This window comes from Oratosquilla oratoria, chromosome 33 (genome assembly GCF_046742065.1).
Source record: "Oratosquilla oratoria isolate Oo_2021 chromosome 33, ASM4674206v1, whole genome shotgun sequence".
Taxonomy (NCBI): Eukaryota; Metazoa; Arthropoda; class Malacostraca; order Stomatopoda; family Squillidae; genus Oratosquilla; species Oratosquilla oratoria.
In genome coordinates, this window is record NC_134809.1 from 46,632,749 (window position 1) to 46,645,118 (window position 12,370).

The 12,370-nt window shown below is 40.7% G+C and overlaps 2 protein-coding genes across 3 annotated transcripts in view; one reads left to right on the top strand and one right to left on the bottom strand.

Moving 5' to 3' along the window:
* The window catches only part of Edc3 (Enhancer of mRNA-decapping protein 3), a 46,026-nt gene extending 38,619 nt beyond the window's left edge, over positions 1-7,407 (bottom strand). The window contains exon 1 of one of the 2 annotated variants that reach the window (XM_076172929.1): positions 7,265-7,407. The gene's annotated coding sequence lies outside the window, so the exon portion shown is untranslated. Of the gene's footprint in view, positions 1-7,124 lie in introns of both variants that reach the window. The other variant, XM_076172928.1, reaches the window with a different exon arrangement.
* Positions 7,408-7,694: 287 nt separating this feature from the next.
* LOC143017894 (stomatin-like protein 2, mitochondrial) overlaps positions 7,695-12,370 on the top strand; it is a 52,961-nt gene continuing 48,285 nt past the window's right edge. Inside the window, exon 1 of the mRNA XM_076172934.1 lies at positions 7,695-7,808. Coding sequence (XP_076029049.1) covers positions 7,755-7,808 — 54 coding nt within the window. The 5' untranslated portion in view covers positions 7,695-7,754. The remainder of the gene's footprint in view (positions 7,809-12,370) is intronic.

Below are 12,370 nucleotides of genomic sequence, written 5' to 3' on the forward strand. Positions count from 1 at the left end.
TTCCTCTCTTAATTTCTTTCCAAAACATCTTTTTATTACTTTCAAAATTTTGTCATATTCTTACCCCATTTCACATCTGCTCTCCTCCTTGCCTCCTTTACCTTTTGCTTTACTTCTCTTTTCTTTTCTTTGTACCTCTCATATGACTCCCTCGTCCTATTTTGTAACCAATCTGTGAAAGCTCACTTCTTCTCTTCTACAACCCTCTTCATTTCCCCATCCTTGTTCCACACACCATCTCTGCACACTTTGACTCCCTCCTTGAACCATCCCCATTCCTCCTCCACTCCTAGCTCTACTCTATCCTTCACTCCCTCACACTCCTCCTTCAGCTTCTTTCTGTACTCCTTCTCCTTTTCCTTTTCATTCAACGAGCTCACTCTAAGAACCTCCCTACCTTTTGTCCCTTTCCTCTTTCTCCATCTATCCTCCACTCTCAACTTACCTTCCAACTAAAAATGATCCGATATTCCCCCACCCTCTCCCCTTAGCACATGTACATCCTTAACTCTTCCTATCATAAACCTATTTACCCCTACATAGTCCATTAACGCTCTATCTACCACCCTTCCCTCCACCACCCTCTCCCATGTGTATTTATGCTTGACTTTCTTCCGAATCACTGTATTTGCTATCATCAACTCTCTTTCTAGACACATTTCCGACATCAACTCTCCTCTACGAATCTTTCCTGGAACTCCACTTTACCCAACCACTCCTTCAATTGGATTATTTCCTACCCTAGCATTAAGGTCTCCCAGTGCTATTACATTGATATTTCTCCCTAAATCCTCTATGCACTCATTTAAATCTATCCAAAAAACCCTCCCTTTCTTCTACACTCTTCTCACTGCCTGGTCCATATGCACTTACAAAAAACCCACACCTTTCCCAGTTTCACCTTCATCCACATTATCCTTGAGGAAACCTCCTTCCACTACACTACACGTTTACCTATCTCTTCACTTACTAGTATAGCCACCCCTTCCCTCCCTCGCCCTCTCTTCACTCCTGATAACCTCCCACTTACACTCCCAAACTTACACTCGCCCTTCCCTTTCAACTTAATTTTACTCAAAGCCAACACATCCATCTTTCTTCTCACAAACATACCTATCTCTTTCCTTTTACTCTCATCTGTACCACATCCATGCACATTAAAAGACCCAAACCTTAGGGTGCTGGTCGGAAAACTCCCAGACCCTCTTATGCCTTTGCTTTTTCTTTTAGGAATGTCCCCTGTGGGGCTACAAGGAGAAGGATGCCTAGTCCCAATCCCCGTCCCTTTCTTCTCACCTCTTACGATCCAAGTGGAATTACTTGGTGGCAGTATTCTTTTCCCCCGTCACAGGGAAGGTAGGCGAAAAAGGAAATGAATATTCAGAGAAATTGTACAGGACAGTAACAAGGGGTTGGGGGACAGCATAATGGAGGGACAGTCGTAGTATAAAAGTGTCATAATTTCTCTATGAACAGAGTTTTCCTCTATCACAGCCAAAATGATATGTGGCTCTGGCCCGTAGGGGCGCCCCATATAGACCCTAAAGTATCAACTGCATGCCACTTGCCATAATACCATGCAGCCAATACCCCAGACGGATGATAGCAAATACAGTATTTAGGAAGAAAGTCAAGCATAAGTACACATGGGAGAGGGTGGTGGATGGAAGGGTGGTAGAGCATTAATGGACTATATAGTGGTAACCAGGAGTATTGTAGGAAGAGTTAAGGATGTATGAGGTCTGTTACAAAAATACGCGGACTGATGTCATAAAGCAAAATGTACTTTATTTAGAAGTTACAGATCTGGGTTCCCTTCAAAGTAATCTCCTCCCCAATGCATGCTCTTATCCCAACGGTGTTTCCACTTGTTGAAACAGTCCTGGTACACTTCTTTTGTAATGTCCTTCAGCTCCTTTGTCGCATTTGCCTTAATCTTGGGAATCATCTCAAATCTTCTTCCTTTCAAGGGTTTTTTGAGTTTGGGGAACAAGAAAAAATCGCAAGGAGCAAGGTCAGGTGAGTAGGGGTGGGGGAAGAACAGTGATTGAGTGTTTGGCCAAAAACTCACAAGTTCTGAGGGCTGAATGGGCTGGTGCATTGTCGTGATGGAAAAACCAGTCGCCACTCCACATTTCTGGCCTTTTGCGATGGATGGCATCCCTCAGACATTTCAGAACTTCAGTGTAGTAAGTCTGGTTCACTGTGGAGCCTTTGGGGAGGTACTCGTGGTGAACAACACCCTTAGCATTGAAGAAAACTGTCAGCATCACCTTGACCTTGGATCAAACTTGGCAAGCTTTTTTGGGTCTGGGGGATGTTTCACTCATCCACTAGGATGACTGGAACTTCGTTTCAATGTCAAAACCATACACCCACGATTCATCACCTATTATGATCCTGGACAATAAGTTTTCATCTTCTTCTGAATGATCAAGCAGTTCCTGATGAACCTGGACGTGATGGGCTTTTTGTTCGTCCGTCATCAGGCATGGCACAAATTTTGCAGTAACACGGTGTATCTTCAATCTTTTTGTCAAAATCTCGTAATAAGATCCAACTGATATCCCACACTCTTCAGCAAGCTCCCTGACAGTCAGAGGTCGATTTGCCCACACCAGGGTGTTCATTTTGTTGACATGTGGGTTGTCAGTTGACGTAGAATGATGTCCAGGATGCTCATCATCTTCAATGGACTGATGACCATCCTTAAAACACTCATGCCACTTGAAACATGCTGTATATTTCATAGCAACATCACTATAAGCCGTGCTAAGCATAGCAAAAGTTTCAGTTGCAGATTATCCAAGTTTAACAAAATTTCACACCATATCGTTGCTCCCTCACGTTATTTATTCTGAAATCCGCCGAACGAAAAAAAATGCACTTCACTAAAAACCGCATAGCTAATACACAAATAAAGATATCTGCAATCGGGAAATGGCGTCATAATCAGCTGATCTGTGCGAACCTAGTGACACCAAGCGGATTCCCCTGGAACCAACTGGAGCCGCACAATTCAAACAGTCCACGTATTTTTGAACAAACCTCGTACATGTTCTAAGGGGAGAGAGTGGGGTAATATCATATCATTTTCTGGTGGAAGGTAAGTTGACAGTGGAGGACAGATGGAGAAAGAGAAAAAGGACAAAAGGTAGGGAGGTGCTTAAAGTGAACTGCTTAAATAAGAAAGAAAAGGAGAAGGAGTATAAGAAGAAGCTGAGAGAGGAGTGGGAGAGAGTGAAGGACAGAGTAAAACTGGGAGTGGAGGAGGAATGGGGATGGTTCAAGGAGGGAGTCATAAGGTGTGCAAAGATGGTGTGTGGAACAAGGAGGATGGGAGGAAATAGAAGGAAGGGTAGTGAGAGGTGGGATGAGGAAACAAAGAAGGTTGTAGAAGAGAAGCAAGTTTCACAGATTGGTTACAAAATAGAATAAGGGAATCATATGTGTGGTATAAAGAAAAGAGAAGAGAAGTAAAGCATAAGATAAAGGAGGCAAAGAAGAGAGCAGATGTGAAATGGGGTAAGAGTATGACAGAAAATTTTGAAAGTAATAAAAAGATGTTTTGGAAAAAAATTGAGAGAGGAAAAGGAGGCAAATCAAGTACAGGAGAAAAGATGCAGATGGAGAGATGAAAATGGAAGAGAAGGCAGTAAGAGGAAGATGGGCAGAGTATTTTAGGGAGTTGCTAAATGTGAAGGAGGATAGGGAGTAAAGGTAGTTGCAGTGGGAAGTGCTAAGAAAATGACAGTGATGAGTGAGGAAAATGGAGGAGAAATAAGGAAAGATGGTGTAAAGACAGTTGTTAAGATGATGAGAGCAGGCAAGACACCTGGGTTGGATGGATGTCATGTGTCTGAAAAATGGAGGTACAGTGATGGTGGACTGGCTGGTGAGGTTATTTAACCCCTTCCATACGGTGCCGCATACGTAGGCGTCATGAGGAGCAAGTGGATACACGAGGCTGCCATATCAGCGTCTTGATTATATTTATTGTAGTTGCCCCTACATACTCTCTAAACTGTCTGTAATCACATTTTCTCTGGTTATCAAAATTCACGGGTGAAAGAGAGAACGATCGATATAAGCGGTGACTATATTTTATGATGCGAGTATTATTATGACACGTCGTACGGCTGGCATCGGCTGCTGCCCGCAAGATTTAAGGCCCGTACTGAAGAGGTTAATGTTTGTTTAAGAGAGGATGGAGTGCCAGAGGACTGGAGGAGTGCCTGTATAGTTCCCCTTACAAGGGAAAGGGAGACAAGTGTGAGTGTTGTAGTTTCATAGGAATCAGCTTGTTAAGTGTAGTTGGGAAGGCTTATGGGAGGGTCTTGATTGAGAGGATTAGGAGAGGAACAAAGGGAGTAATTGGTGAGGAACAGTGTGGGTTTAGGACAGGTAGGGGTTGCATAGATCAAATTCTGGTGGTAAGATAGATATGTAAAAAATCTATAGGAAAAGGTAAGGATGTTTTTTGGGCTTTTCTTGATCTGGACAAAGCTTATGACAGGATAGACAGGAAGGCATTGTAGGAGGTAGTGCAGATATATGGGATAGGAGGAAAGCTGTTAAGAGCAGTCAAGAGTTTTTACAAGAGTAGTATAGCATGTGTTAGGATTAGAAATGGAGAGAGTGAGTGGTTTGAGGTAAAGGTGGGACTTCATTAGGGGTGTGTTATGTCGCCCTGGCTGTTCAATTTATACATGGATGGGGTGGTGTGAGAGGTAAATGCAAGGATAGTGGGTCAGGGATTGGAGATGGTTAAAGAAAATGGAGAAAAGTGGGAGATAAACCAGTTGTTGTTTGTGGACATTGCACTTGTAGCAGGATCAGAGGAGGGATTGAGGAAGTTAGTGACAGAGTTTGGGAAGGTGTGCGAAGAAGGAAGTTGAAGATAAATGTGGGTAAAAGTAAACTGATGAGATGTACAAGGGGAGAAAGTGGCAGCAGACTGGAAGTGAGTGTTAAGGGAGAGAGACTGGAGGAAGTGGATAGTTTTTAATACTTGGGTGCTAATGTGGCGAGAAAGGGAGGAATGGAGGTGGAGGAAGAATGTAGACTGAGAGAAGTGAGTAAATACTTTGGGGGATTAAAAAGTGTAATGAGAAATAGACATTTGGAAATGGATGCAAAGAGGAGATTTTACAAAGGAGTGATTGTGCCAACAGCACTGTATGGGGCAGAAACATGGAACATAAGAGAGGAGGAGTTTGAATATGTTTGAGATGAGGTGCCTGAGAAGTATGATAGGGGTTACTAGGCTGGATAAAGTGAGAAATGAGGAGGTGAGAAAGAGAAAAGGGGTGGTAAGGGAGTTAGGAGATAGGGTTGATGAAAGTATTTGGATGGTTTGGACACATGGAAAGAATGAGTGAAGAATGATTAGTGAAAGAGGTGTGGAAAGCAGAGATGGAAGGAGTGAACATGAGGGGGTGACCTAGGATGAGATGGATGAATGGGGTAAAAGGGGCACTGGGAAAGAGGGGAATGTCAATTGAGGAAGGACAGGAGAGGACAGAAGATAGGGGTGAATGGAGAAGAGTTGTGTATGGATGATGTCATGCATGAGGTGGAGTGGGTGGGGGATGAGGGAGTATGTGTGAGAAATAAACTGACACAGCCTGAAGGGATTTCTCCCCATCTCCTTTTCTGCATGAAGGGACAGAGAGTGGGGGTCACCGATTTAATGAAGTGGCCTTACTGTGGATGTGCTGTGTCTTGCGACACTGCTTCTGACCCAGGGCAGTGGGCGAGATGCAGGAATGACCCATCATCCAGGAGGAGCCAAGATAAGAGAGAGGGAAGAGGGTGGAGAGGAGTGGAGTATGTTAGGGATGGAATGGGTGGGTGTGTTTTTTATGCCTTTGTTTTTTTGGCTACCTCCCTTACAAGAGGGAAAAATGCATTTGGTATATGTATGTATGTACTATCCTTGTGCTTTACTATCCTTGTTTTGGTTTATTTAACAAAGTCAGTGTGATAGTAAAAACCTACATGTCAGGTTCATCAAAGTCCATGTGTCCAGTGTCTGGCATGTCTGGTTCCTAATCAGGATTGGTATCCATCATGTTGTCTACCACTGGATCCTCCTCACTACTACTACACCCAAGACCCAAGGGTTTGTCCCACTTTGGCTCAGATAAGGCAACTGCCTTGGGTAAGGACGCATAGATATCTGTGACAGATTTAGTCTGGGTTGATGCCACCTCCTTCAAACTGGGCAACCATTCAGTTGGGCACTGACATCTTGGGTCATGGTTCTGTTCATTTGTATCCCTCTGTTCACCACTCCTGGCCTCATAGAAACCTGTACATTTTTGTGAAACTTTGGACTTGGTGGTACAAATAGTTGAGTTGCAACAGAGGTGGATTTCATAGGTTGAAATGAGTAACACCCAAACTTTCAAGAAAGTCTGTGCATGGATGAATCATCTCCTGATCCATGCCAAGTAGTAGTAGTAATAGTAGTAGTAGTAGTAATAGTACTAGTAGTAGTAATAGTAGTATTAGTAGTAATAGTACTAGTAGTAGTATTAGTAGTAGTAGTAGTAGTAATGGTGGTGGTAGTAGTAGTAATGGTGGTAGTAGTAGTAGTAGTAGTAACACTCAATTAGAATTTTCTTAACTACCTTAGAACTTATGTCACTCTTAGGATTTCAGCATAATTTCTAAACCCTGCCACTGTGACTGTGTTAATTTAGTCAAACCTCTTAGCCTCTACCAGTTGTCAATAAAAATATGAATCGTAATCATTTATTCATTATCTATAATCTTATACTCATACTGATATATAGGTCTTCTTACATAATTATATAATATCTGGAACACCCAAGTATTTGAAAGACTGAACCATTTGAACATATGTCAATTAGAAATGCATCAGAATGTTTGAAAGCCCAATAAAATGAGAAGAGATAAAATATCTGAAAACTGCACCCAAGACTTTAATTAGTTCCCAGCTGACTGTCACTGTGACTATAGGGCCCCTCAGAAATTTAACAATAAAAAAGAAAGCCAAAACATTTCTATTTCAGAAGTGTTACGATCCACAACTGAAAATGATAAATGTAAACTGAGAAACAAGATAGTAAATTGTGACAAGACATCAGAAAGCTTACGATGCCCAGCTGTTGATCCATATATCCTTGAAGAATTGCGGAAATAAAAATCCAAGGTTTATGTACGTCTGGTCAAATGTAAAGCTAAATTCTTAGCCAGTTTAGATTATAGTGCTTTAACTTCTTTAAAATTATCTTACTTTTCAGAGAGTGACCCGTAATTACGACAAATACGTTAACTATTTTAACTTGCACCAGTCTTCATTTTCAGAAAGTAGATCATAACCAACTGCGAAATCAAGGTTTAATTTTAACTGTCAACAAAAACTTGCATATACATTGATATAGGGAAGAAGAATCTAAATTTAAACATTTGTTCATAGGAATAGAATAATCCAATATATATGAATGTATGGGACAGATTTAATTAGATGTGTTTTTAACGATGATTTAATCTTATTTTTTCTTAATTGTTTATATATAACTCGCAATTGCTAACTTTATTTATTTTTACAAAACACGAACTTTTGATTTATATATTTTTTTTACCATGAATGAGAATATTTAAAAATTAATATTTTAATTCTATACTCACGTTAATATAAGGAAACACTTATCTATCCTTTACAGAAGGCATGATTGTTGTTTTGTTACGAGATTACGTCAGTGTTGCAGAAGACAAACAGGAAGATGTTAGCAACAAGAATATTAAGTAAAAGTATTTCAAGAAGTACCCGACTTTTAGTAAGTCACCAGTGTCGGGAGTTAGATATATTTTCTATAAACACATACTATTTAAATTTCGGACCAAATTTCATGTGATTTAAGACTGTACAATTCTAAACATGAGTATGTGACAACAGTTTTTGCCGTTGATTGTGTCCGGTACTTTGTTGTTCCAGAATTTTTATGTAGTGAATTTGTAGATTTATTAGACATTTAGGTTTTAATTGTTCACCATAGACGATGAATGTATCACATGAAACTGAGAACAAATTCAAAAGATACAAATGGGAAGGGAGGGTTTCCTTACTTCGGATATCATATTATTTCGCCTGGTTGGGTTAGGGTATTCATCTTGAATCTTCTGCCCTCAGTGTGATTTCTTTGAGTGTTGTGATGGGAGTTTGAATAGCCTTGTGTTGGAAGTTCATTTGGTATTGTATAATTGTGCTCAGCCACTTGTCAAGTCTTCTTTTGACGCTTTCCAGGGAGGTGCCTGTATGGGCTCAAATCTCTCAAGGGAGACTGTCACTGTTAAAACTGGAAGTACCATTGATGATTGTGTGTGAAGGAATTGTGCACCAGCGTGGGTAAAATTGTAGTTGTGCACACCTATGCGATATAGCAATAGAAAATAAATGATCAATTTTGTAAATTATAATAGAGCAATGTAATATGCAATTGTCTTGGTGGAAATCAATAACAAAAAAGTTGCTAAAACGTATTTTCTAATGAAGTCGTGGTGGTTGAATGATAGGTGCCGAGGTCAAAGAAATGAAAGAATGATAAATTAGTCTATTCTAACCTAACCTAACCTGGCCTACCTAACCTAACTAACCAACGTAACCTAACCAATGTTTAGTAATTTGGTACCTCAAATTCTTAAGATCATCCAGGTTGTCGTTGTCATCAAGGATGCTGATGGCCTGATTATTATTGTACCTCAGGCAATTAACAGACGATAGCAGAACCCCGTGTTCTCTTGTAAAATCCAAGGAAGCCATATTGTCTATGTAACAGCACTTGTTAACATCACATGGAGTTGGAGAACACTTGGTCCACGACTGGCATGGCATCTGTACCGTATCCTAGCGGCTTCGTTCGTTAGTAAATTTGCTTGTAGCAAGATTTTTTTTTTTCTGCCAAGAAAACCGCACATTACGTTCATGTGTTATAATTTACAAAATTGATATTTAATTTTCTAATAATATAGAGCGTAGGTGTGCACAACTAAAATAATTCCCCAGTGTGTGCACCTTTTGTGTTATGTACTGGGTGGTCTTCACATAGTACAATCTTCCCCTTCTTGGGTAGGAACCAGCACAAAAATAGGTACATGTGAATCCGTGGGCAATGCCACCATTGCGGATGAAATGTTTACACCACCATCGTTTGTGGTACGTTTGAATGGGTATGCTTCAGTTTGAATGCTTGTAACGTTCAGCGCATGCGCAGGATTTTGAAATTGTCTTGCTGTTCTGAAAGTGTATGCTCATTTAAAAAAAAAAATCAATTTAAATGCCAGCTTGGCTCTTAGTCGTGGCAAATTAGTTTTCAGTGTGGAAATCTAAAAATAAGGAACCTATATATGAACCTTTTAGTGTGATATTCATGTTTTTTATTCTATTTTCTCCCAGAAATGAGCAATTTTAAGATTGTTGGTAATGTGTCAGATGTGCCTTAATGCAGAACATGTAGGCATATTCTCTGATTTTGTCAGACAATTTCCCACAATTCACATTTTATTGTAGAAGTTAAAGTCGCCTAGGGTGTAGAATATTTTGCCTGGGAGTGTTGTTCACTGCCTGGTTGTTTGCTCTTACAGTGATGATTTAATCTGACATAATGGTATTGCTTATTTCCTGTAAATGTATTAGACTGAAGCTGTTGGTAATGATGAGATCCATGATGTTGCCTCTGGTTGGATTTCTTATGCACTGTGTTAGATAGTAGGTTTCTAATAATCTTAAGAAAATTAATGCCTGCTGTTTCTCAGTCTGATTACCTCTTTTTGTTTTCATGGTAGCCCAGTCTATGAATGGGAAGTTTAAATGTTCCATCAGTATGATTTCTGTGCTTGGTGTGGGAAGATTTCTCAGATTGGATTCAATTTTTGTCATTATTTCTTGGAATTGATCCTGGGTGGTGTTTGTAGGCCTGTATACTATTATGAGTACTAGGTTTTGTGGTCTCCCTAAAAGTCCTAGTACTTCGAGAAACCGTATTTCTTGTTGTTGCTGCTGCTGCTTCTTCCTTGATATATACCCCACCATGGCTTCTGCTTATTCTGTCTCTTCTAAATACAGTATATTTTTTAATATCCACTTCTGCATTTAGGTGATCACTGTTTAGATGGGTTTCTGTTAAAGCAAGGAAAAGTAGATAATTGTTATGGGCCATTTCTTCTAGCATTAGAATCTTTGATTACTTTTAGGATAGAGGCCCCAGATGTTTGTGTAAGTGAAGGTCATTAGTGATAGAGGCGGTTGTATCCCCAGTCTCTTGCTTCCAGTCTTTCTATTCTGTCCATAAATAGGTCTAAAAAAAAAAACCTCCGACTGGTTTGAGTGTGTCGTCAATTCTGGGGGTTGTTTTACAGTAGGCCATTGTTTGATAAATTGTTGTTGGGCTGCTGTGTTTTCCTGTATTTGTGGGTTACTGTATTGTTGGGTAATTAAATTTGTCCCGTTGTTTGGGTTGTGCAAGTTGGGGGTAGCTCCCTTTTCAGTCTCCTTCCTCCTTCGTGCCATTCCCTTGAGATGTGTGAACCTGCAATTCTCATTGAAGAATAAGTGGGTCCTAATTGAGTTCCTACATAGGTTTGGGCAATAATTTGTGCACCTCCTGCCCAGGGTGCACCCTAAATGTTTATTGAGGCCATGGCTCTGTAGTTTTGGGCATGGCCTTGGGTGGCTGTACTTAAATCCATTGCCCTTTACCCCATATTTGCATGGGTTTCTCTTGTAATTTAAGCAGATTTTGATTGATTTTGGTTTGGTTTGTGTTGTGGGTTATTTGAGAAGTTGTCTGTAGGGTTACTTCCATTATTTTGCTGTCCAGGTGGTATGGTGCCTGATGCAGCAATTCCATTATCTGATTGAGTCTGAGTAAAGTTTGTCTTTTGGTTTAGGTTATTCTCATTGTTAGTACTATTAATGATGTTGATGTTGCCTGTGACAGGGGTGTTGAACAATTCCTTTCAAGGGCCAATTATGCACTTTGTTATGGTCTCAAGAGCCATAAAAAATTTGGTAATACCATAAGGGCAAGACTGGAGTTTATACCTTACTTTGCTTACCATTGAATTAAATAAAATCAGTCATATAGATAAAAGTAAATGTGTCTCATGTTAACAGTTTAATATTTTCCTTTAATTTTTAGCAGTTATAGTAACTTGAGCTGAAAAATCTGTCACCTTGTGGACCACTAAAGACCACTCCATGGGCCATAAATTTGACACCCCTGCCCAAACCCCTAGATTTATATAATCATGGTACCAATTCTTACTGATGTTTTGAGGGCCTTCCTCACAATTGTGATGGTCCACTGGTGCTGCCAGATCTAGCATCCCTGTGCAGAATGAACTTGATTTGGTATGGTGCTAGTGGTCCTACATCTGCTGGTAGTGTAGTCCAGTACTGAGACTCATCTGGCACAAATTTTAGTAACTTGTCCAGGCAAGTTTTGAGTTTGTCCACTGGGCAACCAGTGATGTTCCTCACATTTATGGACAGTGCATTAAAGGTTTTGGCCCATCATGTGCAAGATTGGACACTAACAGGGTCTTGACTCTTGGCGGGGTTTTGGATGGTATACTCCCTATGTTGCAGTTATGCATTTTTTTCTCATTGTTTATGGGTTACAGGAGTCATGAGGCTGTAGGGTCAGGCATTTTTTGCTCCAGGACCTTCCAGATATAGTTGACCCTGTATCTGATCTATCTCCTTTGCTGTGAGTATAACCCCAGCTCTTTCAAGCAGTCCCAGTAGTCAAGGTCCCTCAGTTGTGCTATTTGTCTGGTATAGGACCTCTGCACAGCCTATAGTAGTTGTATGTCACTCCTCTTGTGAGGTGACCACAACTGGCTACAGTAGTCCAGTAATGGCTGTGCTAGGGCCTTCCTAGGGTCAGCATTACTCATGGCTCCTTTGTGACAAAGGTTCTGAAGACCCATCCAGCCATCCTTTTGGCTCTTGTCACTATCTCCAAGATATGTTGTTGGAAGCACCAGTCTTCACTCAGGGTGACACCCAGGCATTTGACATGTGGATGGGGCATAATATCTTGTCCTCCCTCAGTGCATAGTGAAGTTATTGTCTTATCTGAGCCGAGCCATAGCATTTTATATTTTCCCTCGTTAAAGGTCATGTTGCTTCTCTTTACTTAGGCATATACTGTGTCAAGGGCTTGTTGTAGACGGGATGCTTCTCCTTAACTTGTTACAGGGCAGCTTATACTCCACTCCCATTCACTGCCTCTCCCTACCTCCCTCTTTTCTTGGCTGCTCCTGGATGATGGGTCATCCCCACATCTCACCCACTGCCCTGGGTCAGAAGCAGTGTAGCAAGATGCAGCACATCCAC